General features: G+C 33.6%; 1 protein-coding gene across 12 annotated transcripts in view; it reads right to left on the bottom strand.

The window, feature by feature from the left end:
• Positions 1-25,655, bottom strand: part of chb (CLIP-associating protein) — a 358,527-nt gene that overhangs the window by 103,686 nt on the left and 229,186 nt on the right. For all 12 annotated transcript variants that reach the window (XM_085823772.1, XM_085823773.1, XM_035371225.2 and 9 more), the window contains 3 exons: positions 23,671-23,738; positions 21,294-21,386; positions 767-912 (listed from right to left, as the gene is read on the bottom strand). In XM_085823772.1, the coding sequence (XP_085679898.1) occupies positions 767-912; positions 21,294-21,386; positions 23,671-23,738 (307 nt within the window). The remainder of the gene's footprint in view (positions 1-766; positions 913-21,293; positions 21,387-23,670; positions 23,739-25,655) is intronic.

The raw sequence follows: 25,655 nt of genomic DNA, 5'->3' as shown, positions 1-25,655 counted from the left end.
TGATACTCAGCATGCCTAGGTGTTGTACGAACTGTATTGCATCATCTGGGAGACCAACCATGCATTAACAATCATACCAATCATGTAATATTGTTTTTTTGTAAATAGGTTTTTTTTTTTTTTTTTTTTGTAATTTGCTCCAGGGAGAAAAAATCGCTAATTTTTTTAATAATATCAAACATACAGCATCTTTTTTTGCTCTTTACCTTTTGTTTAATAAATAAGCTTCACAAATAAGTCAAATTTGTTTTGCTTCTAACTCTTCCTTTGCCTGATTTTGCATTATCCTTAATTTATAGACATGAGTGTAATTGTTCTTTCGCATACAGGCATTTTATTTAGTGCCCAAACGAAATTAAATATTGGTCTCTCCACATATTTTATTACGAAAAAAGTATCAAATGTGCATATAAAAAGTATAAAAAATTTCCTTTAAAAAAAAAAAAGAAAGAAAAAGAAAGAAAGAAAGAAAGGGAAAAAAATTTTTTTCAGTAGTCTGAAGGCCAGTTTTTAGATCATTTCAGATACTGGATGTCCGGATTTCAAACTTCGCACTGTTCTACTATAATCTATGAGATCTAATGAGTTAAAACAAAAAAATTATCAAAAACAAAATATAAAAATTGTAATGCAATTTATGCAATTAGCCATATATAATATGTATATAAATAAAATGCATTTAAGTGATAAATGTATTTCAGATGTTAATTTTTATATTGATTCTATTTTCCTGAATATTATTACAAGTAGGTTATTAAATACATACGCAATGGTTATACAAGCTTCTCTAACAACTTGAGACCGCAAGTCCTTAACACAGTTTTGGAAGGGTAGCTCAAGTTGCCTCAAATATGGATAAAATTCATCATACTCATGACCACCAGCTATAAGTAAACTTCTAACGCGTTTGCACTGAAACATAAAATTCTATACTGTGATATGGAACAATATACATTTATAGACAAAATTTTATGCATTTAGAACAATTTAGTCATAAAACAAACTGCATACATTAAAAATTTATAATAGTTACTATTTGGTTAATATTGTTCTACTTCTGTGAGTACACAACATATTTAAATATATGCCTTGACAATACATTGCATCTTAGAACTGGTGGCATCTTATAAGAAACTTGTTGTTATAAACTTAATAGTCATAAAAATGAAGAGAAGATTTATATATATTTGATCCTATATTTAAAAGAACTTAATTGTAAAAAAGATGTGAATCTGTCAGAGATGATCATGTGCTAGCAGCAACAACCATACCATTATTCCTAATTGACATAGCATCCTTGTTCATTGACATGATACTGCAAGAAATGGCAGCTAGATGCATTCAACAAAACCATGACATAATAAGAAACATACAAATCCTAATCATAAGAACTATGGAAGAGTATATGTATGAAGCTCTAATTTTATTTTGCAGTTGCAGCAGTTGTCAAATTATTGATTGCCCCAACTGCACAAGAGAAGAGCTTCAATATCCAGGGAAATCATCACTGACCAGCAGACAGATCAATGCTATCAAATGGCCAACTTCTCATCATGAGAAGGCCTGAACTGAAACAGTTTTCAGAGTAGAATTAACTGCTATTCTTCTGTATCTAAACCAGAAATGAATTTAAATGCTTCTCTTACTTTCTTTCAATAATGAAAAAACGTTTTAAGCGGCATTATTAAAAAAAATAATAATAATTAATTTCCAGATACTTATATAAAAGTTCTACTGTAACAAAATATAATAGTTTTTAATAATTATATCTTTAGATGTTTAATGCTTTAAAATTACCAACATGTTTTTTTATAAGCCCTATGTTTAAAATCAACCCAAAAGTATATGCAAGGTTTTCATGTTTATATAACAATGTTGCAAAAAATAAATCATTTATATAAAAACACAATAAGAATAATATTATGGATCAGCCTGCAATATATGGAGTACTTCAATGCATTCTGAGCCTAACTATAATATAAGATTATGAAATGCACTGAAACTATTGCTTTATCCTACCTGAGTATACAAACAAATGCAAACATCATTTGGTTATCAAGTTCCTAACAAAAACAGGTTGTAGGGTTTATATTTATTTTAACTAACATTTATTTTAAGTTTAAACTATCTTTCCTATCAAGCCTTAAATTCCCCTGGAATTGCCAATGCCAGAGTATGTAAATTTTAGTAGAACGCGCGAAGTATTCAAAATAGTCAGCGGAAGTATTCCGAGTTAAATAGAAGGGAAACGAGTTCGAAAGTGTGCTTTCTTGCTTCACGAGCGTGGAGGTGGCTAAGTAGAGATTGAAGAACCACGCGTTTCGGCTTGTGTTCTTTCCTCGGCAAATAGTTAAATCTTTCAACGTAATATTCAGAAGTTTGCTGAATTGTCAGCGGTATCTTAGAACGCGGTTAGGTTAGTTACGTTTTAGAGAGCCTCTTAGGTAGTCACTTGTTATTTATGTTTAGTTTCTTACTTTTATTTTACCGCCGGGTTGGCGTAGTTTGTGAGCGTCAAGAGCATGCATCTGTAATTTCTAAAGTTGAATAAAAAGGGATTTAAGCCCTTCTCAAGACTTTGTGTCATTTCCAATTCATAGCAGTCACCACCATTGTTGCGTGCAGGTTGGGAGCGCACATTACATTGGCACCTGAACACTTGTCGAACTGAAATGGCCGAAAATTGGATGGAAGCTGCTGGACAACAACAAGAAATGGCAAGCCAATTGAAAGGATTTGGACACCTGGTCCAGACGATGAGAGCGTCAATCAAGCCAAACGTCAATTTCGATGGAAAAATTCGGTGGCGATATTTCTAGAAGGCCTCGAAAACCACTTCCAGCTCTACCCTATGCCTGAAAGACAAAAAGTTGCCATCGCCACATCTGCACTATGAGGACAGGCCTCGCTATGGTGGAAGAATATAGGCAAATTTTTATTAGGGGAATTCAGAGGCCAGACATATACATTTGAAAATTTCAAAAAATCATTATTAAAGGCCTTCCTTATAGTGAAAGATCGAGCAAAGCTTGAAGCTGAACTATATAGTTTTTATCAACGGAATATAGAAGAGTTGACGGGCATTACGCGGAGATTATTGAAATAATCTTACCAAGATTGCTACCTGCTGTTCAAGATCACTTCGAAATTAGAAACCCAAGCACATTGCAGGAACTCTTCGAATTGGTGGTCAAGTTCCAAAATTGCAGAATAGCGGAAAAAGCTAGAGGGGCATCGTATTCTCAAAGTATCGAAAGGCAATCTTCAAATGAGCAGACCAGAAATGCAAACCGCTCTTATGGGGGAAAGAGCTATCAAGCTAACTCATCGAAGCTCGAAGGTCAAGGCCCAAAAAGGAAATTTGAAAACAACCGTCCGCGTACCCAGAAGGCAGAAGTTGAAAGGAAAGCTTTAAACGACTAGAGGGGCCTGTGAAAGCGAGGGTCCAGACCCCGGAAGTTTTGAAAAAACCCTCAAGAAGATACTTAAATACGGTCATCGTAAAAAACTCACAATTACAAATTATACAAGTCTTGGTTGGCGATGTACCAGTAGAAGCCCTCATCGATACAGAAGCAGAAGGTAATTTTATGAGTGATATTTGTTTAAGAAGAATTTTAATAGGTTTCGATTATTTAAAAATAAAAACACAGAAATCATAGCAGCGCAAGGACAAACTTGTCATTGTATTGGAAAACTATCTTTAAAAATACAGGTTCAAAACGAAAGCCTTAAAGTATTAATTTTTGTAGTAAAAAACTTGCAAAGTCCACTTATTTTAGGTATGGAGTTTTTAAAAGCCGCGAAGGCAAAACTGAATTTTCAGGAAAGTTCTATCGTGCTGGAGATGGATCGGAGGGTGGTGGAACCAGTGGAACAACCGCAAGCCGAAGCTTAGCCATTTGAATGACCATGAAAGCCAAGCCATCCAGCAAGTGGTGAGTACTTTTTCAAACTTGTTTTCAGAATGGCCTGGTAGTTGTCAAATAGTTACGCATGAGATACAGTTAACTGCCGACAAACGCTGTAGGACTAAACCTTACCGCTATGATAAACAGAAAGAGCAAATCATAGAAGAACACATTCAGGAAATGTTAAAGAACCAAATAATAATGCCCATAAATAGTGAGTACGCGAGTCCAGTCGTACTATGTAGGAAAAAGAACAAGTTTCCTCCTTCGGATAAAAGGGCTTGGAGGTTTGCTATCGATTACAGGAAACTTAATAGTGTTACTAAATTCCCAGTTTACCCTTTGCCGGTTATAGAGGAAATTATTAGAAAGATTAAATCTACAAGATACATGACTACGTTGGACTTAACGTCTGGCTACTATCAAATAGCTATGAGACCCGAAGACATACATAAAACCACATTTATAACAAAATCAGGAACTTATGCATTTTTACGCATGCCCTTTGGGTTGTGTGGGGCCCCATCAACATTCCAGAGAGCTATGGACATTGTTCTAAAGCCTATCCTTGGAAAATCGACTTTAATCTATCTAGATGATATAATTATAACGAGTAGTATGTTGGAACAACATATTAAAGACCTAGAAGAAGTTTTTAAATTATTAAAAGAGGCCGGTATTACAATTAACGCCTCAAAATGCAAGTTCGCAACTAAAGAACTTAAATATCTGGGTTATAAAATTTCGCAAAAGGGTATAGAAACTCAAGATTCAAAAATAAAAGCCATCAAGAATTTCACACCTCCCAACACTGCCAAGAAACTTTCTTCTTTTCTTGGGTTATGTTCTTATTATGTTCTTATTATTATTCAAAAAAGATTTTGCTAATATTGTTGAACCCTTGTTAGTAATTAAAAGAAAGAAAAGTAAATTCACGTGGACAGCAGAAGCAAATACCGCATTTGAAGGTTAAAAGAAGTGCTCATCAATGCCCTGTTTTGAAATCCCCGGAGGGGGACGAAAACCTGGAAATTGCAGCAGATGCGTCGGACTATGCTGTAGGTGCTGTTCTCATGCAAAATGGCCATCCTTTGGCATTTTTTAATAAAACGTTGAACCCTACACAAAGGAATTATACAGCTACAGAGAGAGAAACATTAGCCGTATTAATCGCTGTACACAAATTTCGAGTTTACTTTGACAAAGCGCCAGTAACAGTCTTTTCAAATCATGCGGCTGTTGGTAAACTTTACTCGGGGAAAAACCTAATGCCCAGGTTAATAAGATGGGCTTTAAAACTCCAAGAATATAATCTCATAATTAAATATAAACCGGGTAAGGAAAACAATGTAGCTGACGCACTTTCTCGTATAAAACTGGACGATGAAGGAAATGAACTCAAATGCGCTGTGTTGACTTCAAAAATTTTAGATTCTAGAGAAACAATTATTGCTGAATTGAAAGCTAATCCTGAATTTGCAAGTATCTATGCATATTTGAAAGACCCTGAAAGCTTTGGGCACACAGATATGGATGCGATAAGAAATAGAGCAGAAAACTATGAAATAATAGATAATTTATTATTTTATACGAAAACAACAAACGAAAATCTCGAGTACAAACCAGTCATCCCAGCCTTGCTTCGATTAAGCATTTTGAAGTCATGTATCTTGTAGATTAATTTTGAAGGAATTACACGACGCGAAAACAGCGGGTCATTTAGGGGTCAGAAAGACTTTAAAAAGGGTACGTGAGGCGGTATATTTCTCGCAATTATACAAAAAAATAACTGTGTATGTCAGGTCCTGCAATCAATGTCAGTTAATAAATGATATTAATTACAGCCCGGCCGGGTACTTAAATAGCATTCGCGCTACATTTCCGAATGAAATTTTAGGCATAGATCTTCTTGGTCCTTTCCCCTAGAATGAGTTAAATAAAAATCGTTTTCTTTTAGTAATTGTATATCATTTTTCAAAATGGACAGAAATTGTTCCACTTAAACACGCGTCAGCCAAAACAGTCGCAGATGCATTCTTACACAGATACATTTTAATATACGGTGCACTGATAAAAGCCATTAGCGATAACGGTAAACAATTCATTAGCCAAATATTTGAAAATATTTGCACTGGACTTGGCATACGCCATATCAAAATGGTTCCGTATAGACCACAGGCAAACATCGCTTAAAGAGTTAATAAAAATATTGTAAAAATAATTCGAAGTTATGTTAGCACACATCACAAGCGCTGGGATGGCTACATAAATGAGTTAGCTTATGCTTTAAGAACGGCAAATCACGATACTATGGGAAAAACTCCAGCAGAATTATTTTTAGGACGGAAGTTAATTACGCCATTATATAAATTATTCTTTGTGCAACAAAGAGAGCAAGAATTTAAACAAAAAGATGTGCAAAAACTCATTGACCCGGCGGTTAAAAGCTCGGATACAGCAAGAAATAGACAACAATTATACTATGATAGAAAACGCTGTGAAGCAGATTTTAAAGTTGGAGATAAAGTGTTGAAGCGGAAATTTTCTTTATCAAGTGCCCCAGACAATTTTACTGCAAAGTTAGGTCCAAAATTTGAAGGCCCCTATGTAATTCAGGAAATAAAGGGAGTCGTATTGTACCTTAAGAACGAGAGAGGGGAAATTTGTAAAGCAAGTCCCGACCAGGTGAAAAAATATTATAATCAAAATGATTTTGAAATCCTTAAAAGTTTCTTGCAGGACTCAAGCGTAAAAGAAGTAGAAGGTCCAGAAGTAACGTCACCCGCTCCACCACCCAAGAAGCAGAGAACTGAAGAGAAACCTAGCCCTGCTACAAGTCATGCGACGGTACCGAAAAGAAGAAATGAAAACGTTCAGACTCCAGCATTTAAGAAATACAAGAAAGCAACGCCGCCGCATAAAGAAGCTTTGGTAAAGAGGAAAACACCACTTACAACGTAACGCAGTAGAAATTCTGCATCGAGGAGAACGCTTCCAGGGCCAGAGAGTCACGTGCAAACAAGGCCGCCATTCCCGAGAACGAAAAGACCACCACCAACAGAAGAAATTCAAGCATGATTCCAGACCGGAGGACCCCCAAGACCAGCCGTCCAGGGGAAAACGGAAATGACAGCAACCCGACGACTACCACTCCAAGAGGCCAGTATGCAGAGGGCGAAAAAGAAATATCAACATGGATGAAACTCGAAGGACACAAAGGAGACGATTGACGTCGATGAATTCCATATCGAGGGAGCAGTTCTGCAAGAAGAGAATGTCGGAGTTCCAATCATCAAAAGCTCAAAGATAAGTTAAAATCTTCTATAAATTTTTTTCTTTTGTTCCGAAATGTTATGCGTAAGTAAGAAGTTCTATGTTTTGACGGAAGTCAATTTGTCTCGGTTGAGACTTAGTTTTGTTTTACTTTATTTAGCTAAGGCAAAAGTATTATTTTCTTTAAGTATAAAATCTAAGAACAGGCAGTTTCTGTTGGTCGAAAGACTAATTCTGTTATGTTAAAGCCAAAATTTGGCCGAAGATAAAAATAATAAATCTTTTATTAATAAGAAATTTAGTTTCAGTGCCGCCAGTTTGGCGAAGAATGCGTAAAGTAAAAATTTATTTTTCTCTTATTCATTTTATGGTTAATTGTAAAAATCATATGGATTAGAATTTTGTAAATATACGTAATACAGTCAAAAGTCGTTAATTCGGACACCCATAATCCGGACCTCAAAGCTAAAAACTTTCTGCGCATGCGCCACGTTGACACACGCGCATAGGCGTTTACGCGTGCGCGTGCATGTGCGCAAGTGCAGAATACGTTTTCGCGTGCGCGTTTAATGTATAACGGACGGTGCAAGCTAAAATTATATAATTATCTATTTCAGTTAATGTTGATGATTGCGTTGTTCCTTAATCTTCGAATTGGATGCGGCTTATTATTTTTTGCATACTGTAAGAGCAATTTTATAAAAGTAAACCTGAACTTTCGATTATGTCAATTTCCGATTCTGGAGCTCCCAAAGGATCTACAAAACGAAAGTATGTCTTGATGTCCGTCAAACAAAAAGTGGAATTGCTGCAAAAAATGGATAAAGGCATGAAGAAGGTGACAGAGAGGTTAGTAAAAACGAAAAAATTTCAATTGATAAGTTAGTCGGTATTCTCGGCACAGCAATTACGGGACTTGTAACTGAACAAGAAATTATGTCTGTTTATAGAATTAAAGAGAAAGTATTATCACATAAAACGAAACAACTTACATTGAAAGAAATGTTTAATAAAGTAAACAAATAAATATTAAGCTTCTTTTTTTGTAAATTTTGATACCCTTTAGATCATAATTGTTCTTTATTTCATAAATTACAGTTTCATATTTTTAATTTTAGAATTTGTGCATGCCATCTTACGAGATTTAAACTGATGATCTATAATCCGGAAAAATCGATAATCCGGAATCGCCGAAGTCCCGACGAGTGTGGATTAACGACTTTTGACTGTACTTGAAAGTTATGTAAAAGTAGAATTTAGTCTAGAAGCATAAAATATTAGATGCTAAAAGTAAATGCTCAAAAGAAATGAATTCAAATTTAAGTATTAAACTGTAGATAAAATCATGCTTTAGAGCGAAAAGCCTGCATGTCTAAAGATGAATGAGGGGGAATTTAGAATGAATGTGTTTTGTAGGGTTCTCCACCTACATTTGAATTTTAAGAATGTTAAAATAGCTCATCGAGTTTCAGAATGTCAAGTAAGGTGTGTCTATTTGGTCGTTGAATTCTAATAAATCATTGTGGTTAGGGAAAGTGTTGCAATACTAAAACACGAATATTCCCATTTGACACCACACATGGTGGAGAGCCAGGGTAAAGTCAAATTCATGTTTGAATACTTGAATGAATGTGAATTAAGCAGTAACTAAGGAAAATAAATCGATCAAAAACAAAAACTTATTCAGTGTCAAGAAAGTGTAAATTATAATGTATTTAGAAAGATACTGATACTTATTCCTTCCAGATGCTGGAAGGAAGAGAACAGATTGATTGCTGAAGTCCAGGAAAGGTTGCTGTAAGAAGAGAGGGTTAAATAAGTATCTACAGAAATTTATTCTACCTTTTGTGAGAAAACAGTTTTTTTATGTAAGCGAGGCTCTTAAACTTTAGTTCAGAATTGTGAAAACTTTTCAACAGGTCGTTTCTAGGACCTGCTTCCAAGTTTACCAAATTCTGGCAGCGGCAAATGTAGGGTTTATACGAGGGCTATCCAGAAAGTAGATTACGTTTTGTAATAAAAAAATAAACAAAGTATAGGAAACAAATTTTATTATATACAGATGAAAGCCACACTCAAATACTACTTTTCTACATAGTCACCATACAAATTAAGGCATTTATCGTAGCGATGTACGAGCTTGGAAATTCCTTCGTCGAAAAATTCGGCCGCCTGCGCCTTCAACCACTTCGTTACCTCTTCTTGCCTTCCATCTTGCACAAAACTTGTGGTAACCAAGCTTTTCGCTGATGATTTCGTGCAACAAACTTCGCGAAATTTGTGGAAGACTCAAAGAAAGTTCCGTTATTGTGAAATTTCGATTTTCACGGACTTTAGCATCGACTTTTTCGAGAAGTTCGGCGGTCACTATGCTGGGTCTCCCACTTCGATCTTCGTCGTGAACATTGGTTCGGCCATTTTGAAATCTTATGACCCACTGACGCACTCCACCTTCAGTGATAATGTTGTCCCCATACACTTCACGAAGCTGCCGATAGATTTCTATCGGTTTACAGTTTTTTGCAGTCAGAAACCTTATTACTGAGCGCACCTCGCAGCTCGCGGGATTTTCAATTAACGCAGACATTTCAAACCGTCACAGTATCTGAACGGAGCACAGCACGAACCTCTCACTAGCACGGCTAGATCCAGACTGAGCTGCGCAACGCTCTGACCCCAAGATGGCCGCGCTAGCCCCGCCCCTAGCGGACACAGACGGAAACGTAATCTACTTCCTGGATGGCCCTCGTATTTATTTTAACTAACATTTATTTTAAGTTTAAACTATCTTTCCTGTCAAGCCTTACTTTCCCCTGGAATTGCCAATGCCAGAGTATGTAAATTTTAGTAGAACGCGCGAAGTATTCAAAATAGTCAGCGGAAGTATTCCGAGTTAAATAGAAGGGAAACGAGTTCGAAAGTGTGCTTTCTTGCTTCACGAGCGTGGAGGTGGCTAAGTAGAGATTGAAGAACCACGCGTTTCGGCTTGTGTGCTTTCCTCGGCAGATAGTTAAATCTTTCAACGTAATATTCAGAAGTTTGCTGAATTGTCAGCAGTATCTTAGAACGCGGTTAGGTTAGTTACGTTTTAGAGAGCCTCGTAGGTAGTCACTTATTATTTATTTTTAGTTTCTTATTTTTATTTTAACGCCGGGTCGGCGTAGTTTGTGAGCGTCAAGAGCACGCATCTGTAATTTCTAAAGTTGAATAAAAAGGGATTTAAACCCTTCTCAAGACTTTGTGTAATTTCCAGTTCATAGCAGTCACCACTATTGTTGTGTGCAGGTTGGGAGCGCGCAACATTACAAGGTAAACAATTAACAGATAATCGTTACCATGTGGTTGCAATTTATTGCGATATTACTCTTTAGTATGTGTCATAATCTCAGCTACCATATTTAAACATGAAAAAGATTATTTAAAAAATGATCCCATGTAAGGGCACAGTGTAGACATGCATCAGAGTGACTGAATAAGTGATGAGAAACAGCATATCATAGTTCCTGTGGAAACGGGCATCAGTGCTGAGTCAGTCAGACAGAAATCTTGAATCTAAAGCTGAGTATATAAAAGGTATACAATAGAAGGGCACCCCGAATGCTGACATCAGAAATAAAGCAAAACCAAAATGGCTGTTCATAAGGGTCACTCTCTATAATAAATATCCATAAAATAACTTTTTAATTAGGGCTAGTTATAGCTGATCAGCTGCAGATTTATCACTATAACCAGAAACAAAACAAAAGATTAGGGCAGAAGCATAATGGATCTAATTAATACTACAAGTTCAGAACAGAGTTCACTGAGAAAATTTTTGGTCACCATTCCTTATACGAAAGAGGCTACTGCTCATCAAGTATTTGGAACATAATGATAACAGGTGTTTATTACATTAACTTATTTACCCAATGCTAGCTAGTGATAAAAGAAACTTGCTATGGCAAACTCAGCAAAATGCTGCTTTTTTATGACAATGCATCCACACATAAGAATCAGGTTTCCTAGACCAGTGGTCGCCAACTGGTGGTCCGTGATAACTTTTTGCTGGTCTGCAGAAAAACTGGGACATTATTTATATTCTTATGAATATTCAATTAAAAAAAATCTGATGTGTACACCACATGATTTACTTGTACAGAATATTAAATTATACATATTTTTTTCTTGCATTTCATTTAAACTTATTGGATTGAATTAAATTTACTTCATTGATAGCACATAAACCACAATAGAATAAAAGCATTCTTTAAAATTTAATATATTTGTTTACCATAGCGACACTCTGGCCCTAAGTTTACTTAACAGCATTACATTTCATTCATTTTTTAACATAATCATAATCATAATGGTTTCTTGTATACTGGTACACAATCACATTAGGATTTTAACCAGTTTGTTTCGCATATGCCTTGGCCAATTGCGTATGTAAATAAATTAAGGTGCAAACGCATCCACCCGCCGCAAAGATACTACGGCCGTGGAAGGGAAGTCAAGGTTTCGTGAAACCAATTAAATTGCATGAGGATAATTTTCTAACTCGGAACGCACAAAATTTATATCATCTTAAGAATTTTCTAATACTTGCACATGTTCTATTCGAATACTATAATAAATCTAAAACGATGTTACAATAGCTAATAATAAATGTTCACACACTAAATCTTTTTTGAGTCTGTAAAATGAAAACCACATACTGGGATGGCTACAATTAAATAATGAATTTAGTACCTTCTGAAAGCTTTCGTAACAATTTGTGGTTTTAGGAGATTTTTCGAAGGCTGCTTCAAAATGATTCCACACTTAGATTGGAAACTGCGGTTTTCTAGAACTTTTTTGGCTCCAAACTTAAATAACTACATTCAAACATCAATTTCTAGATATACACATCAAAAGAATGCAAAAATAGAGTTAAAAAAAAAAGAATTAACTATTGGCAGTTACAGGAATAAAAATGTTGTACAGGGCCAGTGGTATAAAATATTATAGTACACGCAAAATTTTACTATAGTTTTCATGCTTTTATATACTGCCCCTAAAAAGGTTTATGTGAGCATTTGTCCAATATTTTTTTCAAATTATCAAATAATTTTTCTTTTAAAAATTAAGTATATGTACAATGTTCAAATCGATTAATTATTGATTGATTAATGTAAGGATATTTCTACATATTTTATTTATCAGTGAGCTTATTTCCATAGTGAGCATATATCCATGTGAGCTTTTTTCTGTGCGAGCATATTTCTAAGTGAGCATTTTTCCATGTGAGCTTTTTTCTATGTGGGCATATTTCTGTGTCGGAACTATCTGTGTGGGTCTTCACTATTCCTGTGAGCATTTTTCCTGTGGGCTTTTTTCTGGTCACCATCGAAAGCACATGCAATACAAAGTTTGAGATCCAGGCTTGCTGAGATTTCAGTGACTCTGGGTTTTATATTATCAGTTTCAATCTTGAAATAGTTGTTTAGGAAATAATTAACCATTTAAGGCCTTATGCTGTTATCACATCTATAGACGCACGCGCTTACCCGGGACAATTCCGAGAAACGAGATTCTAGTAGTACGGGTTTAAGCGGCAGGCTTCCGAGAAATGTTTCGTCTAGCTAGAAGGAATGTGTCCCGGCTACGAGCAACATTTTAAAACTTTTCCCAAAATGTTCCGGCTGAAGACGTGTTCCTCGAACGTTCAAACAATCAGACGAAAGGTCAGCTTCTGAAGGATCACGGGTAACTTTCAATATGGCGATGGCTCTGACTGTGAAGTGATGGATGGTGGAAATCGAGGCCGATTTAATTATTGCTGTTTTGTTGTAATACAACTACCCGAGTGATTTTTTAAATGTGTATATATTCATTAAATATATAATCGTGGAAATTTCAGAGTTGACAGTATTTTACGACGTTCATGCAGTTCGGATTTGTTTACAAATTGTTCGCAGCCAAAAGTTTGCCAAATTTGTCGTATTTCATGCTGATCGTGTATTATAACACTGTTATATAATAGAATTTTATTTCTTAAATTTAAGTTGAATAATTTTTTAAAATCCGTTTGTATATGTGCGGCTTTTCTCCTATTTACTTATCTTTTAAATTGTTAACTGCATAATCAGTGACACATTTTAAACAGCATAAAAGATGCATAAAAAAAAAAAGCATAGCTTATGTAATAATGAGAATACTCATTAAATTTGTCTATTATTTTCATGTTATTAATGAAATGCTTTTTGGATTATAAAATACATTAGAAACTATACTTTTATTGTAAATGCTACATATTGAAACATTGGAAATTTATGGATTTGTTATTATGCATGATGAAAAACATTTGTATATACATTCATTAATAACAATCTTATTTATTACATTAATACTAATAAATATATATTAACAACTTCTAAAACATCGCATCTCTCTATCTGTATGTAAATATATGACTTATTAGATGTGTATATATATATATATGTATGTATGCATAAAAAAATGAACATTGCCAAGAAGTTTATTTGAAGTTACTTTTAATTCAGATAACGATTATGTAATTGGCAGCAACTATAGTTATCAGTTCTTTGCAAATTATTATGGGTATGTAATAATCAGTTGAAAAATAATTGATCAGTATTTGAGTACTAAAGAATGTACACATTTTGTTATTGGGTTAATTCATAATTATATCATACGTATGATCTACGTAATAAAACATGACTAATAAATAATAACAAATGTAACAGCTGGGCATTTATAACATTTGATTACTTAAAACAGCCCACAATTGATTATCACCTTCATGTCTGTTTACATAATGAATTCCAATTCCAATTAAGTGCACGGGCCTACTAGTGGCCAAAGCGTCGTTGAACACTGGTAGCTCTGTCTCAGGTTAGAATGCCGCGAACGGGCTGGCTACATGACGTTTCCTTGGTTTGCCCCATTTGTAACTGGTATGCGAGCCAGTTTTAAAAAATCTTCTACAAAGGGATCCCTCCTGTTGCTATCCCTCGAGGCTTTGCGGTAATCACATAAAACCAACTAAGCCCACCAGCGGCCGAGCGGTAAAGTCGCTGAACACTGGTAGTTCGGTCCGAGGTTCGAACCTCGCGAACGGGCTGGCTGCATGGACGCTTTCGTGGTTTTCCCCATGTGTAACGTGTATACGAGCCAGTTTCCCTTAGAAAGTCCTCCACGAAGGCATCCTTTCCCTTAGGCAGATAGCCTTAGTGTGCTTTGCTGTAATCTCAATAAACCAAACCATAAAACAAAGTCATGATGTGAACACCTAATTTCTAGAGTTGGTATAATTAATGTGTTTTAGGTATATTACCGAGTGTTCTATGGGACAGTAAACAACTCGCACATATTTGATTGCTCGTGTATTCATATGCTTTATTTGATCTTCATTTTGCTGAATAGTATCTGCTGGCTGTGAGGAGGTAAATATCAGCCATATAGATTTTTGTCATTTGAATGGACAGAACAGTAATTATGAGCCATAAAGTTAGTCAGAAAATGCTTTCACCAGGACACAAATTTTCCAGTGAGCCATCAAATTTTCATTGAAATGCAGACAACAGAAAATACACATAAGCGATGTGTGATAAATAGACTTATCCAGCACATGTTTTTAAACTATTCTTAGTGTATACAGAATTTGGTTATTACTGATGTAATTGATTGCTATAACCAGAAGTGTGTTTATCTGTTACATGAAGTGCCAGAGTGGAGATCAAAGTGATTAACTTGATAGCAATCACCTTTCTATTATCTTCCATTACTAACAATAAAGTTTAAAACGAAAAGCGTGTGAGCAATATAAAACAACACGAAGAAGCGAATGTCACTTGAAAGGAAACGTCAATTTCGCCAATCTGAGCGATAACTGATTCTTGTTTGGCTTTCAGCCTGTTTGCCAAGTGAAGATGGTAACCCTATTTTGCCAAAGGCCGTTTCTCAGAACTGTTGCTGCAAACGTTTTGTCCTGGCAACAAACAGCTAATGTGATAACGCTTTTAATGTAATTAAGACACAATAACACGCCGAATAAATACTGATTCAGAAGTCAAACAACAAAAATCAGCGTTAATTCACAAAATTTTCACAGGACTAGTTTCGATGGTTTTACCGAACCATCATCTTCAGCTGCAAAACCGCAAATGAACAAGATAGGAAATAATGTTTAGATAAGATAAGAAAGCCTGGACAAGAATAAGCAAGTGGCGCCATCTGTTGGCGAAACCAGAACTAAAACATAATTTCTCTAAAAGCCGAAGGCAAATTTGGATTGGAATTAGGATCGTTAACTAGAACAGAAAGATTTTTATGAATGTGAAATGCCTCTAGAAAATCCAGTTCTCCAATGGAAGATGTTTTTTGAATAATTTTGGCAGCAGAAAAATTGAAAGTGTGATTTTCGGACCAACAATGTTGAGCAACAGAAGACTTCTGTGTTTCCTTTTTTCTAACATATGCCTCATGTTCTTTGACGCGAAATTTTAAGGCTCTCTTAGTTTGGCCAATGTAAATTAAACCGCACTGGCAAGGAATCCTATAAATACCCCAGGAATTCATATCCGGAATGGGGTCCTTGAGTATAGAAGTTGGAATTTTATTGATGGGAGAGTAAACAACCCGAAAGTTAAATTTCTGCAAAATATGTGCAACTTTATAGCTAATTGATGGAAAGAAGGGAATGATAACAGAATTTTTATAATCTCCTAAAATAAGAGTGTGGCTTTTAGTGTGTTGAGATGAGAATTTTTTAACTGCTTGATTAATAATGTTGGGTGAAAAGCCCCTGTCAATAGCTATTGCTTTTAAATAATTTAGTTCTTCATCAAGGGCTAGTTTGGAGGAGCAAACTTGAAGAGCACGGAAAACATAGGAATAAAATGAAGCTAACTTTTGTTAAGAAATTATGTTTTAGTTCTGGTTTCGCCAACAGATGGCGCCACTTGCTTATTCTTGTCCAGGCTTTCTTATCTTATCTAAACATTATTTCCTATCTTGTTCATTTGCGGTTTTGCAGCTGAAGATGATGGTTCGGTAAAACCATCGAAACTAGTCCTGTGAAAATTTTGTGAATTAACGCTGATTTTTGTTGTTTGACTTCTGAATCAGCTTTTAATGTAATCGAAATTTGCGGGGGGGGGGGGGGGAGAGCTCAATATTTGTTTACTTTATTAAACATGTCTTTCAGTGTAAGTTGTTTCATCTTTTGTGCTAAATTTCTTGTTCATTACAAAGTTCAAGTTCTGTAGTTATCATGTCGAGAATTCCCACTAAATTGCCATATGATATTTTTTTGTTCTTAACCTCACTGTCATTTACTTCCAGTGGATTTTCTGGATTTAGGAACATACAAGATTTTGCTTTTGATAGCAGATTGATTACTGAGGCATTGTCATCATGATAGAATACCTCTGTTATATCAGCTTCATTTATTGCCATTTCTCCACATTTCTTCACAAATTCCATTAATTGGAAACTTTCATTTTATGTTTGCAATATCCAAAAACTTCAAATTTGTAGCTATCATTGTTAAGTTTAATGAACATCCACTACTGATGATGTATCATGAAATTAGCAACTAAAGGTATGTTGTTTAATTAAAATTTGTCTTCCTCCTAAAATGTTTGCTGAGTTTGTTATTTTTTATACTTTTATTTCCTACGTATGCTTAAAGTTTATATGAATCCTGGTAAAATTAATTCCCACACAATACTCAAGATGTTACTTTTCTATTATGCACCTACCATGCATTTTGGCAGGTTTTTTTTAATTGTTAACAATCTAGTTAGAAGAATAGTTTATAGATGGCAAGCACACACTATTATATGGCAGGTGATGGCCTAGATCATCACTTGACATGCACTAATGTAAAGGCATAGTAGGCACTACTGGAAAAATACCCTTGGGGGCCAATAAATTATTCTTAATTCAAACAGCACTAAACAGCCTATGATTAATATTTACAAAATCTATTTTTAGAAATTTCTGTTAAATTCCCTATTGTTAACCCTTTGATGCACACGACATGGAGGTAGGAAGTAAGATGGAGTCGCCCTAAACAAGTTTCTCCCGTACCCTGCTCTGAAGCACCGGCGATCCCTACGTGGTGACCTAAACATTGGGTCATTTACCATCGAGTTCAATGGGATTTGACGCGTTCAGATGTAAATATTTTGTAATTACGTCGTAAATATACATATAAATGTATATATTTTCTTTTTCTACAACACTTCAGAGTCCTAAGTATGTGAAAACAACACATTTTTAAACAACATTTCATTCTGAACGGAATTAAATGCTATACTTTTCACAGGACAGTTTTCTCAGAATGGTTTAATTTGAATGAAACATTTTCACAAGTTTTCGTTAATTACATTAGAAAAAAAAATTAAGGTAATTCGATTTTATTCGGTTAAGGTACAAAAATTAAGATCAAAGTTTATTGTATTATTAATATTAAAATTATGCATTATTTCTTTTCTATTTATAGAGCTTCTTCCTAAAATACTTTCTTAAATATGACATGATTTTTTGGCTTCTTTTAAATCGAAAAATGTAAGTCAATTTATAATTAATGCTCTATTCGGTTCATTTTAAATTAGAGAATTATTAGGAATTAGCGAAATACTTTAAATAAGTATTTCGCTAATTCCTAATAATTAAATAGGTATTTGACTTTCTCTGAACATTTCTGAAAGGGAATAAAATAAGTTGTTGTTTTTTTTTTTTTTTTTTTTTTTTTAAATATTATTTAAAACTTGTAACTGAGTTATTATAAAATGTAAAGGGAATAATTCTTTTAATTATACTTATCAGATTTTTTTTTTTTTTTTTTTTTTTTTACCCTTCATTTCAACAATACATATTCCAAAACTCTTTATTACGTTCTTAAGTGCGCATCTCACAGCATTTGCTTTACAATACCTTTTAACAGATTGCCTTCCAATACGAACAATTCTTGCTTAAATAGTTTTATAACGTATTTGTCAACAGGATTTAAATTTATGTTTACAATTCAATATTAAGGTTATTATATATTTAGATAACATTTATAATTATTAAAAATTAGATACATTTAATAATTAGATTTTTTCACAGTACTTTCACAGTTGTTTATAAGTGAATAAATTCTTCATTTCAAATACATTTATAAATAATTTAATGAATATTTATGTATTTTGTCAAAGGCAGATACATGGTTTTTGCAATAATATGCAACAATAATATATGGATGTGAAAAAAAATTTGTTTTATTTAAAAAATTTTGGCGTTTGGAAAATAAAATAAAAGTAGTGAATACTCTATCAAGGGTATCGAAAGACGTATACAATTTTAAATGTACCGTAAGGTATTTTTCATTCTTTAAGCATAACATTTTTCTTAAAATCTATATTTTTGTAGTTCAACAGCTTAGAATTTTATAAAACAAATTCATAATCAAAATCACTGTTGTTAGTTATCGAAAAATAACCAATATGTGCTTTTTGCGTAAATGTCACTAAACTATACAAATTGCTATTATCCATCACACTATGAATGTTTCTTTCATGCGAAAGTGTCCCTTTTTCGATTTGTATGGAACTGTCGTGTGTCGAAATACTATCAGAATCCTGTCAAGCGAGTTTCTGAATGTAAACAAAGAACACTCCATCTGGTGACCCACGCTTCAGTGCTTCACTTCTAGTGTCGATTGGCCCCTCCTCCCTTTCCTACCTCCATGGCACACGATGTTATTTTTATAACATTTTAACTGAAAAATTCTAGAAATCAAATGTTATGATCCTAGAGACAAATAATATGTGAATTTAAAAAAAAAATCTACTCTCGCCCATTGATCTGTGGGTAGTGGTCTTGCTGCGAAACCAGCACACGTCTAGGACTTTGAAACTTACTGAGTTAGTAGGAAAAAACAACTTACCTTTTTCCGTGCGCATTTCCAATGAATGACGAAATTCGCAAATTAAAACAAATTGTATTTAAAAGTTGTATTATATGTAAAGTTTTTCCTTTATTTTACAAAGCAAATCTTCAGAAAAAATTAAAAATTAAACATTTATGTAATTTTTCTACAGCAGTGAAAACATAAGAACGTAAATGTCACTAAACTATACAAATTGCTATTATCCATCACACTATGAATGTTTCTTTCATGCGAAAGTGTCCCTTTTTCGATTTGTATGGAACTGTCGTGTGTCGAAGTACTATCAGAATCCTGTCAAGCGAGTTTCTGAATGTAAAGGAAGTTCAGATAAATAGATAAAAAAGACTCAGTAAAGTATTAAAAAGAAACCTCAGTGAACTTTTTTAAATGTCAAGGAACAAGGTTATATTTTGTGAAACTGTTCAAAGCATGTTTTGTCTTTTTAGTATGTGCATAAGCCAATATTTCACGCTTTGCACATATATCTTGTTCTGTGATATTTCTCCCTACAAAATGCACATCGCTAGGAATTGCATTTTACTGTCAAATGTTCTGTGTTAAATATTTTAAATTTGCATAATATGCATAAAATATTTTAAATTTAATTAAACTTTACGCGATTTCTATTTTTAATTATTGAAAAATATATTTGCATTTTATTTAAACCACATAAAATAATTTAGAAATTCATAGTACTAGCATAGGAAGTAAGTGTGTTGACATGTTGAGCTCACAGAAAAATCTTTGGAAATGAAAAACATTTTCTCTGGGAAAATGCATGTATTGCTTAATAATAAAATAGTGTAGTATCAAGGCCCCTTATCAATATCCGGGTAAAAATAAACATTTCTATTTGAAAGCAGAAAACACCATTCAGGGCACAACCACTGAGCTTCTACGGGCTTGTGAGTTGTAACACAATGCTCCAGTGGCTCAGAGGATGCGCTCTGAAACCATAAAGCAAATCCCGTAAATATGCACAGGTTGTTTATATATGCAGTTTAATTATTGCTGTATTTTTATTGTTTATGATAGAAATAATGATGTGCGATTAATAACTTTTGAAATTTAAAGCTGTTTATATTAATAAAAGGAAGTTATTTTGTGTCATTGAAAATGAATTTTAAAAGGCATCCGATTTAAAGTATTAAGACCTAAAACATATTTGGTTTTGCAGTCACTTTGTGTTATTTAGAGGTAAAAGATATGTAATCAATCAGTTTTCACTCAAAAGGTTCAGAAAGAGCGATAAAAAATTCGAAAATTGTTGGTTTCAAGGTGCGACCACCGCGCATCAAACACACTTAACACTTTGTAACCCAGTTGGTTGAAGTCTGTAATCATGGCCAAGTGTAACAACCGCATAAAAGGTTATCATGCTGTTTGATATTCAAGTACAGATATTTTAAACAAAAATTGCATTCGACATTGCTGCATGAGTCATTTTTCAGGCTGCAGTGAACTGAAAGTCATGTGGTGATGAAAGCAAAATATAATTTAAAAAAAAATATGCCAGGTTAGTGCAAGGGTTATATCATATTCAGAAGCATAAAATAAGTGATAAACTTTTATTGAATGTTTTGGTTTGATATGTGTGCCATTAATAAGATGGCTATGGGGACAAATTATTAATCATAAAAATTTATGGTATTAAATAATTACGTTTGTTCAACATGGAGGTATTTTATTTACTGAAGAAAGTAAAATTAAGAATTAAGACTCCCTGCATGCTTTATTACAAAATAATAATAATAATAATAAATAAAGCATCTACTGCACATGTGTGAAGCATTCAACATATGCACCTCTTGCAATCTAATTCTTTCTCCCTTTTTGCAAAAAAAAAAAAAAAAAAAAAAAGGTTATGGTCAGGAGATTTATATATTTGACATCCAGATTTCAGAATTTGTAATATAGTATGTTAATTTATTATACACTAAAAAGGGGAAAATCATTTACAGATATGAATACAAATGCTATCAATTTGCATAAATAATAAAAGTCAAAATTACACATATTAAAAACTGATTATGATAAAAAATATATTTCAAAAAGTACATACAGGAAGTTTACAATATTATACAGATCTTCATTATTATCTAGTATTTCAAAATAGCATCAGTACATGTATTCACTATTTTTCAATTTCAGTTATTTTTTATTTTGTGTGAAGCTTATCATACACCTACCATTTCAACACGTTTTTCCCAGTCATTACTTGGATCACCTAAGATATCTTTGATTTTTGTGAGTTCAGTCTCAAGCTCCTTGGCTGAATAGAGCTATAAATGCAAATATGGTATAGTTATTTTATTAAATGCAAGAGATAGAAAGATTATAACTTAACAAATTTCACATTGAGAAATTTTAAATAATATGTTACAAAAATTTATGTTAATTAAATAATGGTATGTGATGAACCTTTAAACAGAGTTTAAATTTCAAAATCAGACACAAATTACAATAGCTTAATAGCAAATCAAATAGATAAACATACAGTGGCATTGCTACAAAAAAACAAAGATATCAACAAAGCTATATGAATGAAAAAAATACTTTTTTGTAAGTATTTGAAAAAATTTAGTTCTGAATAAATTAGCACTAAAATTTCTGGAAGAAATACTGCAGTGTTTAAAACAAACTTCCAACAGTGTTCCTAATGATGTTGCGCTTATGTGCACTTAAGAAAAATATTCTGAAAGATGCCACTGTAAATAGTTTTGATTGTCGTGATGTCCCCCCCCCACAGAAGACCATCCAGTTGCTTTCTGTAAACTTTATTGTGCATGTCCCTTGAATGGACCTATGTTCCTGATTCCCCCTACACAAGGATCTCAGAACAATCACATTTTTCCCTTGTACAAATCAGCATCTCCATCTAGGACCTATTATCTCCCTCACGGCCAGATTAAGAACTTCAGAAACCTTAAGAACTTGAAAGATTTTAGTACTGCCACCTACATCTATGGCAGTTTTTTTTTTTCCCTTCCTCCTCTCTGTCAGTTTTGGTTTACTTGCACCATACATTCCATGGTAAAACAGGCAATGGAAAATCTTTTGGTGCCTCTTTTCCTGAATATCTGAGGACAAGAAGTACCCCCTTGCCTTGATGCCCAAGCACATGCTTGTATTGTTAACCACTTGCGCTATGACTGAACTTCACAGTTGCGGTGCCATGCCCTACAATGTAACAAGTGGTAAAGTGTCTCATTTACACCGCTCCGTGTCTGCGAGTGCAATTCAGAGCTGTAACTCTAGAAATAAATAATCTCGTCGTTAGGTGACGTGTACACCACATTATTTTAATTTTTTCGACGTGGTGTTCATGTCGCTCGCGGTTTGAGACAAAAGCATCTCGATGTGCGAGGCACATCTTTTTAGCGCAAGTGGTTAATCCAGCCCTGACCTCCTCTCCCCTCCGCTTTTCATTTTAAATCTACTGTGGTTTTCTCCAAACATGGAAACAATACTACCTGTATTGCTATAATCAGCTCCAATGTATTTCTTCTTTCTCTCCCTTCAGCATGAATTGATTCTTCTTGGCATTCTGCCAATGACAGATCCATCCATCAACTTCTGTATAAGATTTTTTTTTTTAAAGCAGAAATTTTTTTTTTAAATGCCACCTAAATGACATAAAAGCTATACTGCTAGTTTAAAGCTTAGTGCAATTTCCCATGCCCCCCCCCCAAAAAAAAAAAAAAAAAAAAGAAAAAGAAAATAGATCAGCAGCTTGAGAATTTGTAGTGAACAAGCATTGCATTTGATGCTGGTGAACTGAAAAAGGAGAACTTGAAAATATGACACAACAAAGACGAGCCAAAAGAAGTGCAGTATAAGAAGACAAGATCTAAAGGATGATCTTGCAAAGTAGATAAAGGAGCAATGAGGAAAGAGAATGGCAATTTTGAGTGTAGAAATAGTTTTACAAGCAAAATTTATGGTACAACAAATAAACATAAATAACCTTAAAGGAGGGCCTAATAAGGTTATGAAGACAGAAACATTTAACTTAACCAAGCTTACGATGGGGCATGAAAGAACTTCATTTACATGTTTGTTAGCTTGTGCCACAAACAAAGACAACCTAAAGCGATGATCATTTTCATAAAGAAAACTTTTCCAAATGGAGATTTTCTTAAGGACATAATTATTTGTGCAAATGGAAATGGATGGATGTGTGAAACAATAATGCAAGTGTAGCTATAACCTGTTTGGAAGTGTTATAAGGGACCAACCGAAAAAAATCATTAATAATGAATTCTATGCGTTCTCATTTACTTGATTCAGTGTAAACCAGATAATAACTTCTATGACCTTAGAAATAATTCCTAGTGGCTTGACAAAAATTTTATAACCATTAGATTTGTCAGTTAATAAATCCTTCAAAGATGAAGTTCAAGCTATGAGATGTTGGATAGGAAATGCATAGAAATCAGTGAAAATATCATTAGTATCTTTCTAAAATCATCAGAATTGTTATATGAAATATAAATGTAAAATTATAAATATAAAATGCTTTTGTGAAAATGCATTGCATTTGTATAAATTGACTGTACACTATACCGTCAATCTTGGAACATCTTCAAATGACTTGATAAACATTTCTTCATCTGCTCCTCCAGCACCGCCACCTAGAAAAATAAAAAAATTCATCAGTTTATGGAAATAAAACTACCTTCTAAGCAGCTCAACCAATAAATGCCAGAAATTTATATTTTAATATTATCAAAAAAGTTAATAATTTAATACACTTGCTTACAATGCACATAAATTTTAAAGACTACATACTCTTGATTATTTACTTATGTGTACTTTTGATACATCTGGCTACCCTGAATGGAATGAATTGCATCTAAAAGACCATTTCAAATAAAAGTATTTTCTCTTGGGCTGCATGATATGGCAAAATATCTATCTGATACATACTGGCACATCTACTGCATCTTCCTCCTCTGGAAAATAACCAATGGTTTTCTTTTGCTACTTGGCACACTGCACTTGCAGTGTCAAAGTGCAATAATATTAAATATAAGAATTATGAATTAGATGTCTAAATTAAGCCTTTGCACTCCCAAAGACTTCTGTTCCAAGTTGGTACTAATGTAAAATATATTCTTTTATTAACATCCTCATTTTTTAGTATATTGCACCATTCATCATCAGGAAGGGCCAGTGGTCATGGGGTTAAAACACTAGACACTTAATTATTCTTCTCTGATTAGGTTCTAGTGATGGATTAAATAGGTTTCTTACCTTACATGGCAGATAACTAATATGTGAAAACTGCTATTAAACATTGAAGTAAAATAAGGTAGCACAAATATACAACAGATCAAGACTTATAAAGTCTTCTTTAGGAGTATTTGAAAAACTGACTTGATCACTGTATGATTTTAAATTTATAGTTAAAATAAGATATTAGACACTAGATATACATTGTTTACATATTCATATAAATAGAACAGATATTCTAAAATTGCTTTACCATAACAGCTGCATGAATTTAAAATGTTTCGTTTCAAATTTTACAATGTCAGTACATCTAAAAGAAAAAATTCTAAAATCTAAAAGAAAAGAAAAAATTTGCAATGGTATTATAGGTAAACAACAGCTGGATATTAATAGTAACCAAAGCAGCTACCCCAACATTAAGGTATATCTTGCCCAAAGCCTTTTCAACTTCGAATACTACTATTACAAAAGAAGTTGTTGAAATAAAAGAATGATATGCAGAAATTAGCGAATTTTGATCTCAGGAAATATTTTTTTAAAGGAAAAATTTTAATTACTGCATATTCTAGTGCAAAAAATGCACCCATAATTTCAAAATTCACAAGTAATAAGGGAAACAATATGTGTGTGTGGGGAATGCTTGAGGAAATAAATAATTCTGCAAAAAAAGATGGATTATATTCAATGCAGGTGTGCACAAAAATGGTTTTGAAAAAAGGGGTCATAATTTGGGGTAAGAATGCACTTCCGACCTGAATGATTTTACAGAATAAGAAGCCAGATGTTTTATGTTTCTGTAGACATTTGCAGTCATGATTTTGACATGAAAATCGAAGGCTTTAGCAAATCACTCTGTTTTAGCTCAAATATAGTTGATCTAGTTTCTTTTTAGTAGTAAATATGGCTCCTGCTGCACAAAATAAATGCAGTGCTGGTTTCAAATGCAAAGTCATTCAGTTCACAAAAAAAAAAAAAAAAAAAAAAGGAAATTGTGCTGCAGCAATGACATTTGGTGTTGGTAAAAGCTCCATGGAAAGAAATATAAGAAAAATGAAATCACAGTTATTAACGTGCCAAAGAATAAGTGTGCCTTGTGCAAAATAGTAGCACAATAGCCTATCTTAGACGAAAGTGTTATAAACTGGGTGTTAGAAAATTACCAGAATGGATTACTTAAACAAGAAAAAGAAAATGTTTATTTGCCTTAAAGTGGGGAAAAAAAAAAAAAAAAAAAAACTTAAAAGCATTCTGAGTTGGTATAGCTGATTTACGGCATGGAATAGTTATACAAGGGAAAAAAAGTTTCGCAAATGCTT

Source organism: Stegodyphus dumicola, chromosome 9 (assembly GCF_044657685.1).
Source record: "Stegodyphus dumicola isolate Sdum_Otavi_A_Nest chromosome 9, ASM4465768v1".
Lineage (NCBI taxonomy): Eukaryota > Metazoa > Arthropoda > Arachnida > Araneae > Eresidae > Stegodyphus > Stegodyphus dumicola.
This window is presented reverse-complemented; position numbering and strand designations above follow the sequence as displayed.